Source organism: Amphiura filiformis, chromosome 6 (genome assembly GCF_039555335.1).
Source record: "Amphiura filiformis chromosome 6, Afil_fr2py, whole genome shotgun sequence".
In the NCBI taxonomy this organism is placed as follows: domain Eukaryota; kingdom Metazoa; phylum Echinodermata; class Ophiuroidea; order Amphilepidida; family Amphiuridae; genus Amphiura; species Amphiura filiformis.
In genome coordinates this window covers 52,930,085-52,958,073 of record NC_092633.1, presented here as the reverse complement: position 1 = coordinate 52,958,073, position 27,989 = coordinate 52,930,085, and the positions used below count along the sequence as shown (strand labels likewise).

The 27,989-nt window shown below is 35.2% G+C and overlaps 1 protein-coding gene across 2 annotated transcripts in view; it reads left to right on the top strand.

Moving 5' to 3' along the window:
* Positions 1–22,523, top strand: part of LOC140155602 (anosmin-1-like) — a 57,559-nt gene extending 35,036 nt beyond the window's left edge. Inside the window, exons 3-15 of one of the 2 annotated variants that reach the window (XM_072178515.1) lie at positions 3,335–3,397; positions 4,867–5,083; positions 6,105–6,292; positions 7,354–7,480; positions 8,870–9,075; positions 9,450–9,594; positions 12,822–12,968; positions 13,465–13,559; positions 14,228–14,281; positions 17,296–17,467; positions 18,240–18,469; positions 19,039–19,183; positions 19,869–22,523. In XM_072178515.1, the coding sequence (XP_072034616.1) occupies positions 3,335–3,397; positions 4,867–5,083; positions 6,105–6,292; positions 7,354–7,480; positions 8,870–9,075; positions 9,450–9,594; positions 12,822–12,968; positions 13,465–13,559; positions 14,228–14,281; positions 17,296–17,467; positions 18,240–18,469; positions 19,039–19,183; positions 19,869–20,083 (2,004 nt within the window). In that variant the 3' untranslated portion in view covers positions 20,084–22,523. The remainder of the gene's footprint in view (positions 1–3,334; positions 3,398–4,866; positions 5,084–6,104; positions 6,293–7,353; positions 7,481–8,869; positions 9,076–9,449; positions 9,595–12,821; positions 12,969–13,464; positions 13,560–14,227; positions 14,282–17,295; positions 17,468–18,239; positions 18,470–19,038; positions 19,184–19,868) is intronic. The other variant, XM_072178516.1, reaches the window with a different exon arrangement.
* The last annotated feature ends 5,466 nt before the right edge of the window (positions 22,524–27,989 follow it).

The following is a 27,989-nucleotide window of genomic DNA, read 5'->3' as shown; positions in this document are numbered from 1 at the left end:
AAATCACACACCAGCACAATTTGCATGCAAAAAAAAAAGTGTTTACAACTTTTCTTAAAATTTCAAACATTTTGGCTACAATTGCAAGAAAAATTGTGAAAAAATTACCCATCCATATGATAACACCAAAATTGGCCTAGAGATACCAAATGGTTGAAAATGTTACCCATGTTTGTGGCACATCTGTGCTTGGTCATTTGTACTCTGTAAGCCCCCTCCCCTCCCCTGGATAAATACATACTTTATTAAACCAATGGATCTTTCCTTTTTTTAAAGGATGACTCCGGCAATGATAACATTACGCCTTATAATATGTTAGAAAAACAATTACCAAGCACGAATCACATGGTTTTATTTAAAACAAACTCATATTGACCATAAAAAGAAATAAAAACAGCTGGCTCTCAACACACGCTATTCAAAATGCCTGCGCCGAAGATTGTCTAGTGAAATGACATCATGGTTACTTACAGCTCAATTGTTGTCAGCCTTCATTGTATTACTAGGACGTCATTGCACTGGACAATTTCGGCGCCCGGGAATTTGAATATTGCGTGTTGAGAGACGACTGTATTAATTCCTTTTTATGGTCAATATGAATTTTGTTTCAAATAAAACCATGTGATTTGTGCTTGAAATTAATTTTCTATCATATTAGGCATAAAGTTGTGATTGACGTATCATCCTTTAAATCAACCAGGATGATTCCAGCATTCTAGGTCTTGGTAAAGCCTTTGCTGGAATTCACACAAAAAACCCTTTAAAATCCTTGCACTATAATAACCCCTCGCTTCATTTTTCAATTGATTGTCTGCCTTTGTTTTATATGAGTAAAAGTTAAATATGTGAAGATGAATCAGCACATCATCATAAGAAAGTTTTATAACTTATGTATTGCTGTGGTTTCAAAAGAAATTAAATGGATAAAATCATTCACAGTTTGTACATGTGTATGCTAAAGAAGATACAAGCACATGGAATCCCAAACTTTCAACTGTATAACATTTTCTAGGACATGTATTACTTCCATGGACAATTATGGTAATTTGTAGGTTTCAAAAGGCCAGAAATATTCTGAATGCACCATTAATAATAATGGATGTCTTCAGTGCACTAAATTCTGTAACATATTTCATAAGATAAGCTGATTAAATAGAAATCTGTTAATGCATGGACATAGACGTTTTCGTACTTCAGAAATGTTTATGATAAATCAAAGGTGTACATCCACAGGAATGTTGTTAATTCTTTGAATTAGACTTGCTAGATACAAGACACATTCCCTCAAAACTGTTAAATTAATCTAAATGTAAATCATATGTTGGGATTCTTACCTAAAAGAACAACTGTGAAGTTAGACAACATTGAAAATTAGATTAAGGTGAATTTGTACTGGTGTTAGTCCTATTGGAAATGCATTGTGTTGCATACACTGTGAAGTGGCATTGAGTCCAATATACAGTAGAAAGCATTTGTATTGTTAAGAATTGAAGGATAATAGGACATGAAGTAAGAAAATTCCCTAACCCTTGGCTGCGGTTTGCATGCCAGGTAACCTGAGCGTACAGTGATATTCAATTTATATACCAAATTTCTGTTGGTATGGGAGAGTTATCAGAGTGGTGTAAAACAGGGTTGTTACCCTATAATCATGAAGATACAGGCCACCCTAAGTTCTAACATGAAATATTTCAAATTGTAAATGATAATATTGCATTATTATGTCAGTGCTGGCATGGTTAGGGTTAATCTGGAGAGCTTTTCATTGCATTAATACTTAGCATATGAAAGAGACCCCCAAAAAGAAACAGTTTCTGCCTGGGTGCACTGAGTTAATAATATTAGACCAATATGTACTGTATAGTGCATTGGATTGACAGCATGCACAGTTGCCAACTTGCAATTTGTAAGCCCAATTTGGGAGACATTTGAAGATTTTCGCCACAACTACCATTTCTTGTCCATAAAACAAATGGTTAAGACAAAAGTTTGAGTAACTTTTCAACATTGGTTCCTGAGACTGTCATTCTCAGTCCCATAGAAATCAATGGTTAAGAGAAAAATTGAACAACTTTTCAACATTGACACCCGCAACTTCTGGTAGTTTCCTGTCCCATAGAAACCAATAGTTAAGAGACAAATTGGGCGACTTTTCTATGATTTGGCCCAAAATTTGGGCTGAAATTTTGTGGCAACCCTGACAAGCAAGTAACCAGCCTGCTCCCGCTGGCTGGCCAGTCTGCTACACATGGCACCCAAAATCACACAAAAATTTCACACAAAATCAATTAAAAATTGTAAAATAGAAACTTTTTTTCCAAATTGATAATTGAATTTATGTTTGTGTGTAATCAACACAGTTTTACACATGACTTTCATATTGAAGGGAAATAACATGAATTTTATTAAATCATTAAGCCTATTTATAGAAAAAAATTTTAAACAAATTTAATTGTAAGTTGCAACATATAAAGTAGAGTAATTGTAAGAAATCACTTATACACTTGTAGAAAATCACTTATGATCACATATTTGTCAAATTGATTTTTAATACTTTATTTGGATTCCTCATTCAACAATTACATTCCCAGAATCTAATTCAGTCACAAAATCAATTCCAAGTTACCAATATAAACTAACGTTCCTTGCAAGTGTTATTGGAGTTAAATACCGATGATGTAAAACTTTCAATAAATTGCGGTTATTGCCTGGGTAATAATGATTTTTACTGCAGTTAGTCAATGAATTTGGTCAATATTGAAAGGCTGTTAGCTTATGTAATTACTTATGATTATATTGTCAGTGATCAACTCCATCTTGCACAAGAATTTTAACTCCATCTTGCACAAGAATTATAACTCCATCTTGCACAAGAATTTTAACATTCCTTGAGATTGAGATTTATATTATTTAGGGTATGGTTTGGAAATGCTATGTACATGTAAGTCCAAATATACATGTGTGTGTAGAAAATGGAAATGTCATAGCTTGTTTTAAACAATTCTATGAGAATTGCCAATGCGTCGGGGCATGGGGATATTTAAAGACAAACCTTAAAACATAAAAGGGGCCCCATGATGGATTCTGATCATGTTACATTGACCTAATTAGGGCCCTAGGTGCTTAAAAAAAGTAAAATTTCAACTGGAGGGGATGCTAAATAATTACCAATTGAAAAAGTGAAACTGGGACATTTATCATGATGTAGTTCAGGAAAATACCAATAATAAGTTATAATAACTACTGGAACAAATGTTACATTATATTGCCTATGGATGATGATTGAATATTCACATTATTTACTTAATTCTTGTTCTGTTTTCTTTCTTTCCAGTGTATAATACCATGTTCATCGCCATATTATAAATCAAAAGAACATTGTAGGAGTCAATGCCAGGTAAGATGAAATATTTCAACTTCAACCAAAAAATTAAGAATTTGCCCCACTAATTGCTATCTAACATGCCTAACCTAAGAAATACAGCAAACTTTTATCTTAAAGAGGAAACCCCACCAGAGCAGTTTTTCTGGGGTGAACCAAACCTGCATGGTTATCAAATTAATCAGTGACAAGGTTATCTCTGAATTTGACAGGTGCTAATTAAGCAATAAGATTAAAACATCAATTAGCACCTGTCAAATTCAGAGATAACTTGTCACTGATTAATTTGATAACCAGGCAGGTTTGGTTCACCCCAAAGAACTGCTCTGGCGGGGTTCCTCTTTAATCCCAATTCAACCATAACCTTATCCTATCCTATCCTATCCTATATTATCCTATCCTATTCTATCCTATCCTTATAAACTGTACAACTAAGCTAAGCCTTAACCATAACCCTATTACCATATTTTTTGGCATCTAATCTTAACCCTAACTAACCTTCACCTTAATTAATTTTTATAAACTTGAAGCACCATCTATCCAGAGGTAGTCTGGCCCGATGCTCAGTTATTTGTATTTAAATCCTAATTCTATTACTCTTACGACCCATTATCCAAAATCGCCCACAAAATAGTCAAGCACCGTAACACATTCTACGCACAGCATTACGCTTGGTTACGCGTGCAATATTTCCGCGATACGCGCTGTAACACTACGCGTACGCGCTTCACCTTGAAGTAAACAACTTAAAATATTTGTGCCAAAAATGATATTTTCACTAAAATCGCACTATTTTCTGGTAATAGAATAGAAATAAAGGGTGCAGCATTATCCTTTACACGCGAATAATGTGTCCTCACCCATTATTTACGTTTTTACTCCCTCGGACACATTATTTGGGTGTAAAGGATAATGCATTACCCTTTATTTCTTAAATATAACCCTATTCCTATCTTTAAGCTAAACCCAAACCCACATCTTACCACATAATAAATTAACTTTGAAACGGTATTAACAGCTCCTGATCACAACATCTTATCTGAACCGGAACCTGAATTTATGCACTGAATTTGCCAGTGTCAAGACTTCATTTCAGGGATTACAGAGCTTACAGAATAAAGCTGTTAAAACATCCCTTAATAAAGACATTACTAGGCTAATTATGTGCAGATATTGCATGAAGGAAGAAGCTGACTTTGGTATAATGAAATATTGTAAGGATCGATCTCGCTGTTTCAATTTCGATTTTAAACATTTCTTCCAAATGTCCCCCAAAGAAGGTGTCATATTTGTAGGATTGTTTAAAAAAGTATAAATGTGTAGAGAAATTGCTGCTTGTGACATGGCCATGTTGTGTGTATCATGAAAATGTGACACATGCCCTTTGTACATGTAGTACTGAATTGAAAATAGTTTCACAGATTTGTGTATAGCATTACAAATTTATATTAAAATCGTTTTATTTGGTATCTTTTTATTTTCAGACTGCATTCAATGAAACAATTTGTCATAACACATGTGATTATCTCAAGTTTAATAGCAAATCCAAGAAAGGTGAATGTCCACGACTTGAGGACATCAGCGGCTTTGCAAAGGCATGTGCTTTAACGTGTTCTGATGATAGTCAGTGTGGGCATAAATTAAAATGTTGTTCTAATGGCTGCGGTAGGACCTGCCAAGAGCCTGTTATTAATAAAAAATGTAAGTATTATTTTTGTAACTATCCAGAATAAGTTGTATACTGCAATATTACAGTTTTTGTAGAAGCTCTTGTTACCTGACACCTTGTTGAATGGTTCCATATTTCAAAGTGATGCACTAAAACAGACATGTTTGTTGTGATAGAGTAGATAACACGCAACTTGTTTTTGTCATTCCCTATTGTATTACATGTCTGAAACCGTAATCATCTGAACGTGATGACATTTCACGATAAAGTTATCCGGAGTGTTGTTATTGTTACAAAAGATATGAACATCTTGGCTAGACTAAAAGTAATCAGAAATGATAAGAGTAGGATAATGACATTTCCATATTGCAAAAGTTTTGTTATTCCTGCTGAGTATTTTGTTGTGTGTGTTAACACTGTAAAATGTATGAAAATGAATTATAATTCAATTAAGAATACTGAAGATTATGGGGGTAAAAACATACCTAAACCATACCAAAAACCAAAAGGAAATCGTTGGTGTGATTTCAAGGTTTTGTGGTTGTGCTATTCCAGTTGAAATCCATACACCCCCTGTGGAAGACGTTGCCTTAATCTCCCATGCAGGGGATGTATATTTCAAATGGAGTCACCCATTCCCCATTTGAAATTCACACTCCTGTGGAAGATTCAGGTCATGTCTGGCATATGGGATGTATGTATTTCAACTGGAATAGCCCAAAATCCACCCATGATCAGTTGTGACCACAGTGCCAGATTGTTGTTAAGTCAAAAGAGAAAAGAACATGACTCTCTGTTTATGCCAAATTTGAATGTAGCATAGAGGTGGTTCCCTGGATCATTTTACAATGAAACCTAACTTTATAAACAGATCTAATATAGATATTCATGTGTGGTCTTCACCCTTAGACCCTCAGTAATCAGTTTAATAACTTCAATTTAAAAGGTATTCTCCTTTGGCTTAAATGGGATCAGATAGTGTCATAAATGGTTAAACAGTGTACTGAAATGTTTTACCATCTGTGTGTTGTTTGTGTTTGCTTCTATCGGCAGTATATCCCTCCAAGATCCGTAACCCAGCTTCTGTTACCGAAAATCCAGATGGTAGATCGATTACCATTGAGTGGACGATGAGGAAGATGGTATCCGAAAATGAGACGGTACTCTATGTTATACAGGGCAGGAATAGCACAGGACAGCACCCTAATAGACATATGAGTGATTGGATCGATATGGATATTGTAAGTAAACACTAGTGATTATGATAAATGGCAATTGATATGGATTGGTGCTTGTCCTGACAGAAACTGCAATCTTTCTCAGGGACTAAAAGGCAATCACTCATTTACTTGACAGGGACTTTGACAATCAATTCTACTTAGAAAGATAATGCACCATGTATTAAATTATTAATTAGAGAAAATGAACAAGCAGATTTTTGAATCTGTGAACAATATTCATTGTTATGATTTGGTTGGAGAGGACAAGAAACATATGGATCAACAGGGTTCTCACAGACTCTGGAAAAGTCAAGAAATTGTAAAGATTGACAAAAAATCATGTCATGACATTTTGATTTCGGTCATGCAAATTTCAGAGATGAGTCAAAAGTCATAGATTTTTATTTTAACATGGTCTTAGGATTAAGAAATTAAATGTCAGTAATCATGGCAAAGTGAGAATGCAAATGTGTTAAAATGGTTTTAAAAGAGGAGAGAGAAAAGAAAACAATGTTTGCAGAAAAGTGGAAAGCAAGGTTTGGCTCAACACTATGTCTTTGAAAAGTCATGGAATTTTAACATTGAAAGTCCATAGGAATGTTGAATTTCAATCATGTTAAATATGTGTAAACTTTTCTTAATAATTACTAACAGTAGCATTGTTTAAAAGTAACACCACTATCTTTAAATTGTAAGAGCTGAAATATAAGATGTTTCTTTAAAATATTCAATAAACTCCCAAGTAGAACTCACATTTCAGTAGTATATTTATAGCTGTGAGGTGTGGTTCCAAATGTGAAAACATCAATTTTGTTTTACACCATGCGATATAAGTCGGGATATAATGACAGTTCTAATTAATTTGATCGAAATTAAAAAGTCTTTGGTGCATTGCATATCCATATCCTTCATAATGATAGGAGATGGGAAAATCTGTCAGAAAAGGATTTGCTCCACCAATTATCACCATCAAACCTGTATATCAAATTTTTTCAATATATCATCCTCTAACTTCCTTGTTCTTGTTCATCCTTATCTTATTAACTGATGCAATTATTATGTATTATTCTTATTATTGCAAGGTGGAGGATATGTATTATATGACAGCTTTAGGCCTTGGCAGGTATTACAGTTTCCGCATAGCAGCTGTCAATGAAAATGGCTCACTGGGCTTTGGGCAGCCGACACCACCATTCAGGCTATCTACAGGTATGTGAGATTATATGACAGGAATTATGTGACATGCCATATGGACTGCTTTGGAGCACACAAATGCTAACTGCATTAGCTGCTTGGTGTACAAAAGGGATAACTGCTAAGGTTAAACAGGCGGTTCACTACTTAGTGCTCCAGGCAGCTATTGCATTTAGTCTTTGTGTGCTCCAAGTAGTGGATGGGGTGTGATTTGATCCAACGAGGCTGATGGCAACAATGGAGAAATATAGATACAGGCAAAAATAGGAAGCAAAAAGCAATAAAATACATTAGATAATAGGAATTGTGAAACGTCATACCTTAACAGCTAAGTATGCTAGGGATAATAGATTGTTGCATATTGCACACTTGGCTACTGTTCAAGTTGATGATAACTCAATCTTCACAATTTCGTCCACAGATCTAATTGAATTGGAACATGTCATTTATCAAAATATCAAAAAGTTTTAACAGTGTGAAAGTGTTTTCATGGTTATTACCACGGTGCAACTAGCACCAGGTTCACATCACGGAATGTTACTTTGAAAACATCTCTGTACACAGTTATAGATTCTTTATTTGGATGTTTGGCATAGGGTTCAGATTTGAGTCAGGTGTATGCTTATGACATGGTTTAGCATCAGGGTTAAGGGTAGGGATAAGTAGTAGGTACAACAACTACAGGAAATTGATTCCTTACAAAATTAGTACAACCAGGGTTGTGACTATGCCGGTCGGCGCCGGTCAGAAGTACCCGCCACTAGCAATTGCCAATCGGCACTCAATCAAAATAGCTTCCTTCCGACCGGCAGAAAATTGCAAATATTGTATGATTATGTACAGAATTTAGTAAAAATCACAATTCTAGGCTAAAATCTGGTATTCTTCACATCCACATTCACTTAAAACTACAATTTGCAGCGACATACACCGCCACAGTAATATTCACTCAATGGGTCACAGCAGCCATTGTTGTATTGAGTTTGTTCAATAGGTGGCGCACCAACCCATGTCTCAGACAGGTGTTTCCTTGTAAGTAAATTACCAGGCACTAAATTTAGGCTGCTCACAACCCTGAGTACAACAGTTGCGAATATGACTGATGTGTGTTGTACATGCATTAGACTACCACATTTGTATGTCACTCACTGAGGGCAATATAGTGTACCTCCACATTTAAAACATGTGCTTGTTTGCACTCTAATGCATTGTTCCAAGCTTCAAGATGCACAAGTCGCACATTATCATTCAATTTCGGACTTTGCTGGTAAATGCCAGAGGTACACTATATATGTATCCATGCGTGACAAACCAATATGGTGGATTTACCACAGTTTTACATATGGGATAATTCTGAATGCAGATTCTTTGGCATCTCATATTTTTTGATTGTTTTTCCCTCAGCTCTATCAGCCCCATCGGCTCCTTTGAACCTCAGGGAAGGGAAAGCAGTAGTAGTTGGCGACAATATCAATATTGCCATCGTATGGGATCCTCCTAAAAATGCTGACACAGAGCTGTTAAGATACAGAATATTCTACAGTGAGAGGAGAGCATCTGTGTCACCATTCTTGTATGGTATAGAGGAACATAGGCACAATGTGCCCAAAGTAAGTGTTATTCTCTATAGATTACATCTGAGTACAATGTCAAGACATATTACCTTGAATTTTATGGAATAATGTAAAAAGGTTCACTCTAAAAGAAGTGCTTTCAACTATGCAGGTAAAGGCACTTGTATTCCCTCCAAGGCTTTTATGACCTCTTTGGTGCGGTATGAAGACAAACTGGGAAAATCCGCACATTTTGCTTAGAATTGTAAATCCCCAGTGAAAATCCCCCTGATTTTTGTATTTTGGCTGTGGGTCATTTGCCCCCTCCCCTCCTTGGTACTGTTACTGCAAGTGTAAGACTGTGAATAGATTTTATTTTTGAAAACGACATAGACTCATCCAATCAACACTTTATTTTCATTTTATAACAGAACCAGCATTACTATGACTTGACCAATTTACATCAGGGCATGAGGTATTTTATTCAGGTGCAAGCAATGGTACAATCGGGTGATAAGATTTTACGAAGCGAAAGAGCTTCTCTCTACATTGACACTATGGAAGTCCATCCGAGAGGTAGGTCAAGATTATATCATCAAACAAAATGCGGTAGACCACATTGAGCCTTAATTTACTATCATAAATGCAGCATTTACTGAAAAGATTGAAGAGCCATCCATGTTTTATTTATTTACTATTACTCTATTCTGGATAGCTCTTTCAATCAATGCAACTGATCTGCCTTGCATCACCACCAATGATACATGTTGCTACAAAGCGATACAAGATAAGGAAAAGCAGAAAAACAAAATAAAACAGTGGTTTTTATGATATAACGAGTGTCCCTTAATGTACAATTGCTTGATCATATCACTTAATGCATTTAAGATGCTGCCATTCTCTCATTTATAATGGATCTCTCTTGTATATCCATGTCTGAATAATTGAATATATATATACATTAAGCCTCATCCATTACTTCATTATCTTTTGAATATTGCATGCTAGATTCAATACAAAGATGGATTACAGGTACATAAATCTGTCAAATGTGTGTGCAATAATGGAATACAACACAAAAGGGGAAAAGAAAGTAGTAGTCCTAGTGAAAATGATTGTATTATACATGCACATCAGTTCTTTCAAGTAAAAAAACAGTATCTGTTAAAATTAACATGCGAAAAACTGTGGTTTGTAGTGTCTGTAAAGAAGTAACATAGCACATGCTGTGGGTTGACTTGGGTGTAGTTCTCTTTTAATCAGTTTGGTTACAAAGTAAAAGGGTGTATGTTCAAGTCAATAACACGGCAGATACTGTCGTTTGTAACGAAAGGTAGATATTTGTCATGTTTTTGAATCGGGATGCAATGCATCCAAAGTAAACCAAAGTATCTGTTAGTACTTGACAAAGCAGATAACTGTGTTTTTACTTTGCAGGGCAAACTTAAACATCCGCTTGTAGGCAAGGTTGACCCTTAACTACCTGCCCAAAATGCCAGTGTCAGATAACTTGCTGTGGGTAGAGGAAATTTGTAAACTTATCTGACTAGTGGTAGTAACTTGACAGTCCAAGTCTGCACTCAAAATATTGGTGCCTGGCAATGTTGCTGCTTATAAAATATGCTCATGTTTAACAGTTACCAAGTATGTCATTAAAATCATTGGACATTCAGTGCCATTTTTTTCAGTAAATGACAAGGGTAATTTTGCTGGTCAGTTGAAGTATTTGCCAGGCTGATAACTGTATATTTTATGTTACCTGCCAAACAGATGAGAGGCAATTAAATTATTAAGGGTCAGCTCTGGTTACAATCAAATTGTGGTTTTTTTCTTTATTTCATTCCAAATTGCAGTGAAGTTTATGTGTGACTATCCACCACAACTGAGCCCGGATGTCGCCAGTGCCACTATTGAGATATGCTCCATTGAAATAACAATAAACAATAGGAAACAAAGGATTTATTGACTGTTTTATTGATTTTTCACTATTTAAATGTCAAGTACTATAGACATGATATACATCATTTTAAAGCTAATTTCAAGCAGAATATTTTGGTTGAATATCTCAAAAATGATGATTGGCGACTTCAGGGCTCAGTTGTGCTGGATGGTCACATATATCTTTATCTTATGCACAGCACAATTGATTGCTTGTAATTCCATCTACTGTATTTGATCCATTAATCGCCCAGGGCACCTAACAAAGTTATATTGGGTGGATGCTTATTTTATTTATAATTGCGTACATGAACAAATAGTCATCCATCGCCAACTGATAGTATTTAGTTGGTACACATTCAAAAAAATGGGCCGTTTAATGGACCACAATACACACTAAATATTTCCACACATAAGTATTGAAATTAAAATTTCATTGTGATTGAGTCAAGCATATGCCATTGAAAGTACACAGTAGTAATTATAGTAGAATAATATCAAGAAAACAAAAATGTGTGTGCAACACAATAAAGGTTTGAAAATGCATATTAACTGTGCAACTTACACAATTAAGCCGCAATTCACAAATATTTAATAAGCATTATTAAAGTAAATAAACTACCCACTGCTTGAGCAAATAACATATTACAATTTATGAAATGAAAGGTTGGAACAGTGAGAAATCAAAGAGATACTGTTGAACCGATGAGAAAATGAGAGATTTGAGCTGCATTCAATATGGCCTCATTCCTTTGACAAGATCCAATGGCCCATGTATAACAGTCACAGCTCACAAATCAACCTCATGTTTTGGGTATGAGTTTGTTTACCTATTATATACAAAATGCAAAGGTCACTCTCTAACTGTACAAACATATTGGGGTTAAGGAACTGTGTCCTTCAGATGGGGTTGCTTGAGATACTATAAAGTGGAAAGTATTTTTCATGCTTTGTCAAGTTTCAATTATTTCACTTGTTTTTAAATTTGTGATTGTTAGCTTGCTTACATTGACCTATACTCAAAAGGAATAATTTGGTGTCTTGTTATTTTGACTGTACCTGCTTGGAACACGAAGAGCATGAAAATAAATTTAGAGTGAAAATTTCCATTTTGACTGTACGTGACAGCAGAATGTAATATGTCAACATGGTTAAACATATAGTGAAGCTTGTTTGAACTTGGCAAGGAAAACCTGTTCAATTTGCTTGAGGAAACAGGGTACACACTACAGAACCTGCTGGTCCTTTGATCAAAATGTTTAATTTTTGGCTGCTGATTTGGACCTTTTGTCTAGCATAAATGCTACAATTAACAAGAGTTGGCTGTCATTTTGATTAACACACAACATTTTGTGCAACCAGTGGCACTTATTATTTGATTAAATTTGAAGAATTGCCAACATCATCCAAAATGGCTAATAGAACCTTTAACAATGTCAATTTTGAATTTTACTTGTATATTATAGGATCCCCAGGTGCATATATATTTCATTTTAAGGGAGTGGGGCACTTATTGCGAAGTCCAATAAGATGGTCCAAGTTGACCCTAGTTTACTGTCAAGGCCCCATTTTACACAAGTCCAGGACCAAATGTCTTGCCCTGTCATACACACTTAACATGGATAATATCACTCAGTAATAAGCTAACCTCTACACTAGATGATTACAGGAAGGATTTGCATATCAAAACTGCATACTAAATTACTGTATTTTTTACACAGATGAACTTGCACCATGTAATCAGTGATAAACTCATATCTGTTGTGATGTGTTATACTAAACAAACACCATGATCTAATGTTGAACAATGAACATTCAAGTTGTTACTCAACATAAAACTATTTATTTCCTTTCTGCATTTTCAGATTCTCCTCCAGGTCCCAGTCCTTGGGATGTTCCGTTTGATCCCCAGAATGAACTATTCCCAAGCCCTCCCAGGGATGTGGAACCTGAAGATCCGTATTGGGAAGACAGCGTCTTGAAAGCTAAGATACGATGGAGAAAACCAAAAGGTAGGTATCGGGAGACAATGCTAACTTAAGTTTTGGCACTCATTCCCTAATAATGCATATGTGGTTTGACACTCTTGACAGGCCTGGCTTTCAAGCCCGTCACATATTCATCAGAGTACATAATTTATTTTAAGTAAATGGCTCAGATGTATTTACTATGGCATCAGCAATCTATTGATTATTATGTATTAGTTGCGTTACACATGTATGCCTCTCCAACAGTTGACAACTGGTTGAAGGAGAAAGGTGATGGTTTCAATCAGGAAAGTTAGAATATGCCATCATAACTTCCAATGTGAGAAATGGGTCAGGAATGTGTTAGTGATATACCAGTTGCATATTGCACAGTTATTGGTTGTTAAGTGTGCATTTATGATCCTAAAAATTACTGCTGGTAAATCTTAAATCTCCATGATATTTAAAATATAAAATGATTCATTAGTTTTTGTTCATAATTATCACTACATTACCATAACATTTGATGTTCAATCAACAGGTCAAGAAGATGGCGTAAACAGGTTCACCATTCATTGGCGGCCTGATTCCTGCTTGCAAGACCAGCAGAACTCAATATTAGAAGCATCGACACATGTAAGTAACTTATATGGTGAAAAACATAACTCAAAAAGTGCCTTTGTTTGGTGTATGATGCCTGACCAACACTGTTATGTGGATTGCAAACTCTGGCAGTTCAATTTCTTATATAGGTCATAGAGGGAATCGGTTTTGATTCTCACTAAAAAAATGCTGACCAAAAATGAACAGATTTGCACAAACTTTCTGCTGTAGAATAGTAATGTGTTGAGGAGAATCACTGCTTATTCATGCCAGCAAAGCTGTTTACATAAATAATTGTATTGGTAAATTATTGGTTTATCTTAGATAAAACTAGTATAATGTAATTAGCCATACTGAACATAATTTTATATTATTATGCTACATTTTGATATGAACTCCACCTAAATAGATTTGATGTTCTCTTGATGAGACACTTTTTGCGCTAATAAAATGATAAAATGTCAAATAGGGCACCCCGTTTTTCCCATTTTTAGTCTTTCTAAGATCAATCTTTTAATCTTATCTTACATTATTGATCAATCTTACATTTGTAGAAATCTCAGTTAGAGAAAATGACGTAAGAAATTAACTCACAATAAGCGTACAGGTTATGTTTTTTCTCATGTGTGTATATTACTTTATAAGCAATGTTCTTACATCCTTCCTCACTTCTCATTCACGCATCCCTTGCCCGTCAAAAGGGCTGGGACATTAGTATGTTGCCTCCATACGAAACTAAAGGAGCTACTGCCGACGTAAGTTTTTATGTAACAAGTGTGCATGTTTCTCCTGCTCATAATTGATATGTGCATGTTTTTCATTTTGTTTAATGATTTCCTGTAATGCTATGAGACGTATGTCTCGATGCATGTTTGATCAGCGCAAAAATTGCATGTGATAATAATGTCATCAGAAACCCTTGTGTACCCTACCATGTCCGTGTATTTGGCGTATGTTTTCAAGATTTGCAGTGTTGTTTTTTCAGGAATTGTGCACATGTATTTGCTGTGCTGCACTAATGTGTACATTTGTTTTAGTAGAAGCAACTTTAGAATGAAGCCTCTTTTGTTGAGTTTGAAAATTTGTTATAATTGTCTTTACTTGTGATTTTAATGAGATAAAGCATGCTCAACCCGGTTATTTTCTTCGGTGGTGTTTGCGAGTGAACATGTTTACAAATTACTTATGACAAGAGGGTTAACTTGTGTTTGTTTGTGTGACTAATGTACTGATAGATTATAATTAAGCATGACTATTGAAAGAAATCCTGCAGCCATTAGAGATAATATATTGCATCACTGGGTTACATTTTAAATTTACAATAGTCTGGTCTGTTGGTTGCATATTCTTGTGTCAGAGATGCAACCCATTGTTTGGATACAACAAACCCGTAATTATCCAGGAAACTGCACCAAATGAACTGCTGAAGTGAAGTTATATGGTAGCAGATAACATGGTCACATTAGGATTAGGGTTAGGAGTCAGTTTAGGGTTTGGTTTTTGGCAAAGGATAGGATTATGGTTCGGATTCAAAGATTAAGGGATTGGATTATGGGTAGGGGTGGTGACTACTATTCAGAAGTGGCTCCCAAAGAGAGTACATTTTCACAAGCAGGAGCATGTCATTGAATTGATGGTAGCTCATAAGCTCTGTAAGAGATTGAGTAGGTGATGGTTTTGATGACTCAGTCTGGTTGCTTGATACTTGGTATAGAAATAAAAGGTAATGGTTCATACCTGCAATCACAGGCTCTAGTACTCATCTCTCTTTCCAAGCGTTGAGACCTGACATTTCATTATAATATACTGTAGGGGGGTTTGCCACATCTTCCGCACCGTGGATCTGTTAAGCAGGTACCCATTTATATACTTTAGTGGAGAGAGGCAGTAGAGGAGAGGAGCCTTGCCAAAGTGCACAACAAGATGGTATCACCCGGGCCCAAGCCCACAACCTCTCGATCATGTGTCCAAGTCCTATACAGCTAAACCACAGTGTCCACTCATGCAGGAGGCAAATGAGCTGATAGCATCCTATAGCTCCATATCATTGGGCTATTACTGTTGAAATCTATATGCCCCTTATGGACGATATGACCTTAATCTCCTACACAGGAGTGTACATTTCAAATGGAGTTGCCCATTCTGGTAGCCCCATTTGAAATTTACACTCCCTGTGTGCAAGATTAAGGTCATATCTTCCTTAGGGGGTGTATGAATTTCAACTGGAATAGCCCATTCAAGATAATTAACCTTTCACAACCATAATGGAATAGCTAGCTACTTCCCAGTCATTAAAAGTCAATTGGGCTGAATTTGCTTCAGCATGATGTTAACCTTACTGACTTACATCTAATCCTAGTATCCCAATGACTTGCATGATAAAAAAAAATAATGGCATGTTGCAATGTTTACTATGTTTACTATCATCAGAAGCATGATCAATAATAGTAGTTGGAAAACAAAAAAATCTGGTACTGAAACTGACTTGATTTATATTATACTGTAGTGAACAATACTCAAAGATAATGCTGAGGAACTGAAAAAAGACCTTGAGTTTGTTTGGCTTATAATTGGCAAAAATTGTTTTTTGTTACTGCACTTGTCAACTTACGCACGTGTAATTTCACATTTAGTGCACGACAGAGCATAGGTGCTGTGCCCAATCTATATCAATACTTGATGTCATGAATCTTACTTTGTCCCCAATTATAAGCCACACAAACTTGAGTGCAATATTATTTTTTATTTAATAGTTGGAATGCACAAGGATGACTGAGAGTTGCTGTCCAGGCATGACTAATATTACTGTGTTAAAGTGAAGTTCTAAGATTAGATTTTAAGCAATGAACACACTGTATAATTTACTAAAACATTTGCAAAGTCTTATATGTATAGGGCAAGCAGCAACTATTATACTTACAAAATTCCTTTTAAGCCATGTCCTAACTTGGCATGCATGCGCCATCAAACATGTGACCTTGTTCAAAATTATAGTAGTACTGTTGTATACTAGTTTTGAAAAGGAATTCTGCATTATTATTTTTATTTGAGCTCACTTCACCTCATACTGTATTCTGTAGGCTATGAATAACAATCCCTGACAAATCAATGAAACATACATATAGGTCTCTATGGTTGATCTGTGAGAAGTGGATACAAATTTAGTATGCAATATGAATATGATGAGCTTGTTCACATAAATGATCCAAAGAACCTTATTCAATTTTGGCATCCATGTAGCTGGATGTTGTTTGGGAAGAATGCAGACAATGCATTAGTTTATAAATGTCTTCTGCATGCCTTAAACATCAGCCTACAATTTGCCTTTTATATATGAAGTGTCAGAAATGTTTGAGGTCATAAGTCAGGTAAATATCATATTTAACCTTTTAGAAAGCCATGCTAGATGGTCTTATCATCAACCAAGATGTCTTGGATACCATACACTGAAAAGATTTGATTAAAACTTAACTGGACAGTAAAACTTGTTCTTAAAGACCATCGAGGTTGTGCGTGAAATTATTGATTGGCTCCAAACAAAGGATTTAAACCGATGTCCTTCACCGATTCAATCAAATGTTGTCATCAACCTATTTGATCGTAGTGTATTTGTTATGTTTTTGTTGAATGCATTTGAGTAGTCCGCCATATTTACGGTATGATACGTCATATGCACAACCTCTATTAATAAGCACATGACTCCACTTCAAAATGGCATATATTACTGGGCATAATTTTCTTATACGTCGTTACATTTATATTTTGACAGGACACATTCTTTGATATCTATGATTTACGGTTTGATTGTCAATACATGGTGAGTGTGGTAGCCGTATCGGACAGCACGCACACCAGCCCAGCAGCAACCATTCATTTTTACACACCGCCCTGTACAGAAGTCATCGTATTGGGCAGTGAAAGACCCATTTGTCCCACACCAGGTAAGTTTGTGATGTGGGTTCTCATCACTTTTTATAATTGATTTTTCATATTGTGGAATTTCGAGAGGAGTGCAGGGAGAGGTGTAGACTGAATCCTGTGAATTGTGTATGTTATTTGTGTTATGCTTCTTAGTGATGACTGAAAAACTTAACAGTCAATTTGTTTTGGACTCATGACAATATTTACACAACTTTGTATAGACGCGTGCCCTACCATGCCGTTGTGGCAGAATCGCGCTCTGGGTGTTCTAAGATATGTGATCAAAAACAAATGCAGTTGAATGGTTAATTTGGTCACATCTGTGCAGTCTCAGACCAGCAGATACTGGTAGGAAGTTTGACAATTTTTTCAATTTAATACATAATTTTACAGTTGTCAACCCAGAATATTGATGACTGAGGAAGTCAAGTCTTGGAGAGGTGGTCCACAGTTGTTCGCATAGTTGTACACATTAGAAAATATTCAAATATCAGGAACTACAAAACCTACTGTATGGAGAATTTGTAGCATATTTTGGCCTTCAGTTATGTTATGGAGGGGGGGTTACAAATTTGATTGTATATAGTATTTAAAAGAGTGTACAAAAAATGTAAGTAAAAGAATGTAATATGTTTGTTCCCTTCCAATTTTGTTTCATATGGTGAGGGAGGGTCATGCTTGTAGGTCTTCATCTAACTTCTGGTTGTTTCCTTGCTTGAATTGTATTTCTATTGATTGATTTGTTGATTCATTTATTGATTCATGGATTGATTGATTTTTGTTTTTCTTCAGTTCCTGACCTGCCCAGTTTGCCACAAAATGTTTCATACTACTTCATATTATCAGAGCTAAACATCACAGCCCAGTTCAGATGGAAAGCGCCATCTAGCTCACTCCATCCCATCACAGGGTATAACATCATCTGGGCAGAGCCACGCCCTGAGCCACCTGATGTCCATGTGTTTGGCCAGGGATTTCCTATCATTGATATGGAGACGAGGCACTCAAAAAGACTCAAACATGTAAGTTGTAGTGTATACAGATAAATGGTGCATACCCTGCTCCTATGTAGCTGAATAGTGTCTTGATTGTAAATAATAAACAGTCCGATTTGGTGTTGGTCTGACAAAGGTAAAGGCACTGGCACTTGTAGTATAATATAAATAGCGTTGCTGGTCTGATGTAGTATTCTGACCAGTAGTACCTTTGTTGAAGCATACACCTAAAAAAAAGGCTCCTTTAGATCCCTGAATATGAACCATAGTGCGAGTTACGGGGTCTGTTGGCCTGCCAATATTTTGTGAGTAGGTAGAATTTTTGCTCATGGGTGTCATTATGTTGTGTGTAAAATATGATGCCTTTGTAATATATCATGACAGAATGATGCTTTGAGATCTTTTATATTATCAATTTCAACATATGGAGGAGAAGTTATTTTACATCGTAGTTATTACTCACATTGAAAAGAATTAAACACTGAAAATGCTAGTATGGTTTTAGAAACGGGCTATGGTAAAATTTTCTCAAGTTGTCCGATTGTTTTTATGTGTAATAATTTATCCAAATGGCTTTGATTTGATATCTTTTGCAGAATGAATTGAGTTACAGTTTATCTCCGTTGAAGTCGGGAACGCAATATGTTGTACAGCTGTGGGCTTATTCAAGTATAGGAGGAGGAGCCATGTATACACAAGTTATTACAACACCAAAAATTAAAAGTAATCCAGTTATGCCAGGTAAGTTTCTATAACTTGAAATCTAACACTTGTCTGGTGCAAAGAACATGTACTGGGCTGAGTGTCTTTTTTTAAACTGAAAGATGTTGAGGCAGAGCAGACAGGGAAGCAGGGGGCTCTGAATGGCCTTGGTCTTACCCATGTTGAAATTTAGTTGTGTGCTTATGATTGAATTACCATGCAATTATTGTGAGATTCATTAGTCAGAAATTTGGTTGTATGAATGCAATGTGGCATTTTAGAGGCACACATAATTCTATACATCTGCTACATCCCATAACCCCTGTGTACATGTTGTCATAGTTAAGTGGTTGGAACGAGGGCGTTTGCCACGCTGTGTTCATGCAATTGCCATTTTGAGTAGTGTTAAATTTATGGAATTGTCCAAATCTGTATCTACACATGATAACATTTGAAGCATGTGCTTTTACATGCAAGCAACATTACGATAAATATCCAAATTTTGTTGCGTAAAGTTGGACTTGTTGCTTTTTTTTATCACAAGTAATCACTAATACTAACCCCTCTTTAAAAACATAGTTTCCAATTAGATGAACTTTCTAATTCCCCTGGAGATAAACTGTATCACCCAATGACAAATCATGTTTGGCATTAAGATACTAAAACAATTACATCCATTTGTCTCAACAATAACAAACTTCTTTCCTTTCAATCACTTTTGCAGATTTGAATTCGCAAAGTTGGACACTGCCACCCAGACCAGAGGACAATCGTGTTGTTAGCAAAACAGAGACTTTATCTCCTGCCCCGAACAGGACGGGTAAAAAGGGACAGCATGTAGAAAATGGCGGAAATTGCGCCTGCTCAAATCACTTGCCAATGTTGTCACTTTTATCAGTTTCCCTTGTTGCTATCACAGTCATTTTGTTCTGTAGATAGTAATATACCATGCAGTAGACCTAGTTCACCCTCTCCCTTTTACATAAAAAAACAATGCTGAAATTTTATATTTATTATTATTATTATTGTCACTATTATTATTATACGTGTTGTAAAAAGTAATTTAAAATTCTATGTGAGACAGAGTTTTATTATTACATTGTATGTACGTAGTGTTGATTGAGACACTTGTAAAACAGGCTGATTGGTTATTATAAGTTGCCAGCGTATTATGTTTTATTAATGTTTTGTTAACCCCATGAGAACTACCTGCCAATTGGTCAAAAAGAAGTTTTCATTATCAATTGGACCAATCAGCAACATTGTTAAAATAATTTCACCACACAAAAAAATTGGGGTGAATTATTTGTAAAGCTCCATTCTGATTGGTGATTAAAGTAAAGATATCATGTAATTGACCAATCAGAGAGAATGTTAGATCGGCAGGTAGTGCTCAGGGGGTTAAATCATTGTGGCTTTGTATTTCTGCAGGTGATAAGTATTTATCGTCATGTTTTCAAACTATGTTACATTTCTTATATTATTTTTAAATGTATGTATGTAAACAAAAGAGTAATTATTTTTGTTGTATATTATGTGTTGTTTAGGCTAATGGCTTTTTCATATTAGCCTATTTATATTATGAAGATATATGTTAAACGTTGTCATTCAGGTATGTTTATTGTCTATAAGTATGCAGGTAGATTGTGTCACAGTAAAAGTTACTACATAAGTGGTTGTTTTCGCGTACAGAATTTGCGATTTCTGACAAAGGCAACATTTGTGCATGTTTATATTTTTCTGGAAATTCATGCCTTAACAATGTTATTATATGACAAAACGTCCTATTTTGGTGTTGATAAATTATCGACCTAACCTCTGTCCGCAAAATGTGCAAAAATGAAACTTTCGCGAAAATTACCACTTACGGCAACATGTAACCTTATCCTGAAACACTGCCTTTATGTGAGTGAGGTGGGGGTGTGTTTGTATGAGATGCGCTGGTGTGTTGGGGTGCGTTTGTAAAACATGTGAAACAGGAATACATTTGCATTCCATCCCGATAAACTGGTGATGTGCCTGTGAACAGGGATATCACTGTTTTTTCTATGCTTGAGGGTGGTAAAGGCATTAGACATTATGATGAGTGAGATCCCCTATTGCATAGTACAGAATCAGACAATATACACATATCTGATTCCAAACTATCTAACTGGGGATACACACACATGATTTTTTCCAGCAAAGTGGGGACATATCCGCACATGCATAGCAACATAGCATAGTCGCGTTTGGATAGTCCCAGGTGGATGACTACACACAGATGTCCCCGATTCACAAGTTTTACAAGTAGCGGTATGTATGTGTGTGTGTATGTGCACACTTTTGTAAACATCTGCAAACAAGTAGGGATTCTCATGTGAAATAATTTTGAAATTGGGTCAAGAATGTTGGGACTGTCAAGAAATTGGGCTGTGTTCCATTAAAGGTGTGGAACACATGTTATTAGATAGTGTTGCGTTTTATAATTGGCCTCATTTGTGGACATATTAACTTTTGACTGTACGACATGAACACTGTATTAAATCTTGGAATGGTTAAAAAAAATTGTAAAGGGTAAAATATTCATAATCTTTTATTTCTAAATTTGTAATAATTCTGTTACAGTGCGTGGAGGCTGTTTATGTACATTTGAAAATGGCCCAAATGACATAACAAAACAGTACTGGGATTATTTGTAATAAATTATGGGCTATTCCAATTGAAATCCATACACCCCCTATGGAAGACATGACCTTAATCTTTCACACATTTTGACTCCATTGGAAATCTACCCTCCCTGTGTGGAAGATTAAGGTCATTTCTGGCATAGGGGGTATGGATTTCAACTGGAATAGCCCAGTGTAAAACTGACTCAAAAACATTACTTAACAAAGTTGATAAAATTCTGAAGAGGTCTGACTTTAAGTTTCCAAACTGCCAGCAGTAAATAACAAGGCTGAATTTGTTTATATTTTTGTTTTAGGCTGTTTATTCAAAAGTACTTTCTTACTTCGATAATTTTAAGGGAAACATTATTCTACAAGTTGTTTATTTTTGTAATAGTTAAAATTTGGTTCTTGAGACTACCCTTAACAATTATTGTTTCATTAGGAGTTGGGTGCGGACCAAAGAGATAGAAAAGGAGAATCAGGATTCAATGTCACGTTTATTAAGCGTGGGGGAATAATTGATGGTATTCATGTCTTGCCCTGAGTTGAGTGCATTTGAAACTAATCACTGTTTGTGTGTGACTTGCAGACTGTAGGTACAACTTGATTGACATTTGAAACTAATCACTACTTGTGTGTGACTTGCAGACTGTAGGTACACCCCGATTGGAGTTGGTAAGACCCAGAATACCCCAGTTATTCTCTCTTGTAGCTAACAGCGCTATTATACAGGGAGTTGGATTCTCCTTTTTTGTTTCTTTGTTGCCAACAAATATTATGCATATGTATTTATTTCACTGTTACCTTTCCCATGATAAGCAGGGACATTTTTCCAATTATATTTGGCAGAGCTCTGACGTATATTCTGATCAGCTCATAATCAGCGGGACTTATAACATTGTGGATTGATATAAAGTGGGACACACTGATGGGCGCAGCACCTACGTGAACTGTGCTTTACATATTGCATAATTGACCCGCGTTATTGTTAATTTACGCAGGCATAAGTTGCGACTTTATTCACTCGCACAGTAACAAAACCAAATAATTCTCGCCTACTATGAGCTGATCATAGTATAGTAGTCCAAGGGTCCAGGGTTTGAAAGTATGAATTTGGTACATTTTACTTTCTCTAACTGTCTTGTATGTTGCACTTTGGCATATTGTTGGTCTAACATGTAACATTTTTATGAGTGAAAACCTCTTATTTTACATGAATTTCAATGTCAGTCCAATCGCATGCATTATATTTAATGAAGATTCAAATTTCTGTAAAAGAGGTATTTTTTGAACTATGAATTTGTGCTGGAACAATTTCAAACATTTTAGATTGCTTTTAATTTCATAAGTTTTCTACAAACAGTTTTACGCTATAAAAAGGGTCAACAAAACCTTGTTTTTTTATTAGAATGCTACAATCCCTGATGATGATAATAATTATTGTAATTAATTGTTATCATTTGTAATACTTGTCTGAATGAATATGTATTATTTTTCAAGAATGTTATGAATACAAAGAGTGTGCAGTTTGCCATATTACTATTGTTTTAAGTTGTGTAAATTATGTAAATGAAAGTGTTATTGAAACACTGAAGCTAGCTCAGGGAAACATGTGGACAATTTTGTCCATGTTGGTAGTTTCAGATACAAGGTGGCCTGTTTTTGGAGGGATGTTACCGTCCTTTATGAAGTTCAACAGGGTCTAATGTCACAAAGATAATGGTTAGCTAAATTTGGCCTCTGCCCCAATTCTAACCAAATTCATTGATCCTAGCCATGCCAGATTCAACCATATTGACCAGGTCTGAGAAGGATTTTGGTATTTCAAGTAGAAGTTTTATGATTTATCAAAATCTTTTTTGTTTTCAGCTGGAGTTAAAACAAACTAAAACAGTCAAAAATTTTCAGCTGGATTGAACATAGGTATATGTACAACTTGAATTGAGATCGCAATGTTATCTGTCAGAGAGGGAGGACCTATGATTAGTTACAAGTCTTTGTGAAGTAGGCCATTGTTTGGCACGTAAATTTCAACAACATTGAGGGCGCCCCAAGATTATAGTGCTTTTATTGTAGTGCAGTCAGTGATGTCGGCAGTTTGAGGCAACATCCATGCATATGTGTGTATACTAGCGCTTTGAGAGAATGCTTGCAAAATTGAGCTGTGTACTGACAAAACTAACTACACTCTCGAGAAAAACACTATATATGTTATTTATTGGACATTACAAAGACACCAACCAAATCCAGAAAGTCACAAAATTTTCCAAGTATTAATTGATTAAAAACATATTAGTGTGGGCATTATTTTGAAAGTTATTTTATAAGGCAACAAGAAAGCAAACTGTTCTACGGGGCCAACCAACCCAGATTTCTTTTAGCTGTATTCAGTCAAAATTGGCCAGTTTTTGGTCAAAATGGATTGATTTTGATTTCATTAAATTTTCAAAATGTGTTTGCAAAATATTTTATAGATTTCTCAAGCTTTCTGTGACTTTTTAGGGTAATTTAGGTTCTTCCAAAAAAATAGAAATCTGGACCGACTGACTCTACTTAGCAAGTCTATCCAGCTGTAGAGCATGGTGGGGTCACCCAAGTCCTGATTGTTGGGACTGAAGTTACAACTTGATATTAGGTCCAATAAATAACTTTTTAAAGTGTGAAAAGAGGATTATTTTGTTTTTATATCTCAGTTTATTTTATATGAAAATAAGTAGACCAAAATTAAGACGAATAAAATCATTATATTTTATTCCTGTGCTGTTTTTAATCACAGTCTTAGTAACAAAAGATCATCCATCATTTCAAATCTGTCAATTATACTTCCAGGTCGGACCAAAATAAAGGATAAATATTTTGAAAAATTCTGTGATTTTCTGGATTAAGGAGTAGCAAAGACAAGATTTCATCAACGATTTACTTTTTGTTTTTGCTTATAACTCATAATACAATAACTATAACTAGGATATGTTAAATTGATTGTGTAGTAATATGTTTAAGAAATAATACAAGTTTTCTTGATTTTCTTTTGTGGTGATATATTACAACAACAAAAAAACATTTTATAATTACAGATAATGATTATCACAAATACTATGTAGACATCATGGCATGTTGAAATAATACTCTTGTATGTACATATATAAACAAATGCAGCTGCTGTTTTTTTGCAAGATGATATTATTGCCTTTATATGAATGAGCAGGTCTGGGGTAGAATAAGACTGGCATAAATTTGAACAGATTCAAGATGATGCATAGTTTATGTGAACGTTGACTGGACGACATTACCTAGTGATGAGCCATTCACTCCTGATTACATAACTGACCAAATTAGTATGACGTTTGTGATCTGTACCTGTACCCAAAAACACTCTTGGTAAAAATATGTACCCAGTAGTGTGATATGTGTACCTACCTGTGACAGCTAGTATCTAGTTAACTATGATACCTACTTCTGCTTGATGTAAACAATTTGGAAGCCTTTATTCTTTTGAAATAACATATTCTGGCTGATAAATAGAATAAATTCCTATAAGAATATAGGTTTGTTAATTTTTCCCCCCAAATCTTTAACTGATACGGCCAAAATTAGCTGATTTTGAAGCTGACAATGTGCTTGGCTCATCACGTCGCCTAACTGCCAGAAACTTTGAGTGCCTTGATGGATAAATACTGCCATGGTTGACACTGCTTGAAATACTGCCATATCTATAACAACTTGAACAGACCTGTATAGTGGATGCAAAGTCATTGAGGGGAACAAATAGAGCAACTTATCATGGAATGACTTCATTTGTCTTGATCGTATAACTCATGAACATTATTATTATAAAATATACAGTACAGCATGCCTGTCTTCACAGTAAATTGCTGTCTCAAAATTCTCACCTGTGGACATACACAACTAAGGCATATTTAAGGAAATGAAATGTAATTTGTACATCGATAGTATATTTTGCATGGGTGTATTAAATTATGATGATATGAATATGAGCATGTTTGTAAGCTCACACATTGTGAGGCAAATTGTATGTAAAGAATGCCTCAATTAGGTAATACCAGATTGGGATATTCCAGCTGAAATCCATACACATCTTATCGAAGACTTAACCTTAATCTCCCACACAGGGGGTCTAGATTTCAAATGGAGTAGACATTCAGGTAACCCCATTTGAAATGCACTCCTTGTGTGGCAGATTGCGATCATATCTTCCATAGAGGGTGTATGGATTTTATTTGGAATAACCCATTGACTCTTTTTCTGGTTTTATATCTGTGGTCAAATACATTGCCCTTTGTTGAAAAATGGAATGTTCCATTTCATTCACTTATTGCCTCATGAAATGGAATAGTTTATCTTTCAATTGAGGGGTGGTCTATTTGCACCATTGCATGTATAGGCAGGTAATATTTAATATGTAATATGATGATCATGTATATCATATTGTGATGGTGTCATGGTAAAGTGTGCTGTATTCAATTCACTTTGCAAGTTGTCACATTGTCTTTAAATGCATACATTATCATTTTTGTCAATGTGATTATTTCTTGTAATTTTAATTTTAATAATAATTTGGTATACTCTTTCATGTTAAAAAAATTAAATTGAGGATTGAGCTAAAATCCCATTCAGTGGAAAGATGAATACCCCCCTCCACCCCAATATTGAGGAAAAGTTATGGTTATGTATTTACAGGGTCTTGTTGACAGCCAGCAAAATAACATTTGGAAATATCAGGAAGTAATTTCTTTACCCAGACTTTGTTTACATGAAATGTGGGTTTGTTTGTTTTTATCCAGAGGCAAAAAAAATCATCTCAAGTTAAACTGGTACTTGGAAAAATCTTTTCTTGGGCAAGATACAATCAATGTTTTAATTAAGTTCAAAGCAAGTCAGAAAGACAACAAGGTTATATGTAAGCAAGGCATTTAAATAAAAGTGCCTTATATATTTGATTTAACTTGCATTGCATTTTCCCTTTTTTAAGATGGGGAGGGATAGGATTAGCTTTACTAGTTGAATCTATACGGATTCATTAATCTTATGGTTTGTTTCCGGGATGCAAATCAATGAACAATTCTCAGGTCTGTTTGGCACGCAGTGACAAACTTTGCAAGCCTAATTTGTGTTCTTTGTTTTGAATATTTGCCTGATTTTGGCACAAAATTGTGGCTCTTTATTGCCCCAAAGTCCCTGTAAGTTAGAAAGTTGTGGCGACCAATATCACTGAAGGCATTTCAAGGGCCAACTGGTATGCATCCAAGGTTTTTTCATACGTTTTAATTGTTTTTATACAAATTTTGACAATCTCCTCAAATATCTTGCTAGTAAATCACTGTTCAGTGAGAGAATTTTATCGCTAAAAGTGAGGAGCTTGCCAGATTCAGTCTATTTTAATTTGAAACAGTGAATTTGAAGTTACCAATGGTAATTTTTGCATATTTAAATGTTGTTTAACCCCATAGGCACTTCCAGCCCTATTATCGGCATCTTCTGTATCTAAGAACTATTTTAATTGGTTACAAAGAGGACTCTATCATGTATTGAGCCAATCAGAGACATGGTAATAGAAGTCAGTAAGGCTGAAGGGAATAGGCTACCAGCTCTGCTTTGATTGGTTTACTGAGATGATAATTATCATGTAATTAGCCAATCAGGGGCACTGTAAAATAAGGCAATAGTGCCAATGAGGTTAAAGATATTGTATTGTAAATCCAGTCTGTGTAGCTGTTGTCCAACAACACATGAAACCTTACAGAACTTGAGTATACATGTGCTGTCTACCTTGTATGGAACAAATTAGTGAATATTTTATTCAATTTTTGTTTGTTTGAATTTTATTCTACATTTTAATCTCCTAATTTGTTTCAATTTTGTCCATGTCAGTATAGTTGTGTATGAATAACAGTAAATGGACATTTGATTGAAAATTGTTGGTTGCAAACAGTGTGATAGCTAGTGATTGCTATTGTTGTCATGAGGTTAGATGCCCCTCAATAAATAGGTATTTGGAAGAAAAAAATGATGTGACTACAAGTGTTACAATTCAATGGTTGAATGCATGGTTGTTATAATAGCAAATCAGTTATGACCTTCTTGCATGCAACCAATGAGTTAAAATAGCTGCTTTCTGGTCTGATTTCACATAGATTTTCAATACATTGTAAGTGTTCCTTTCAGGTTTAATTAGC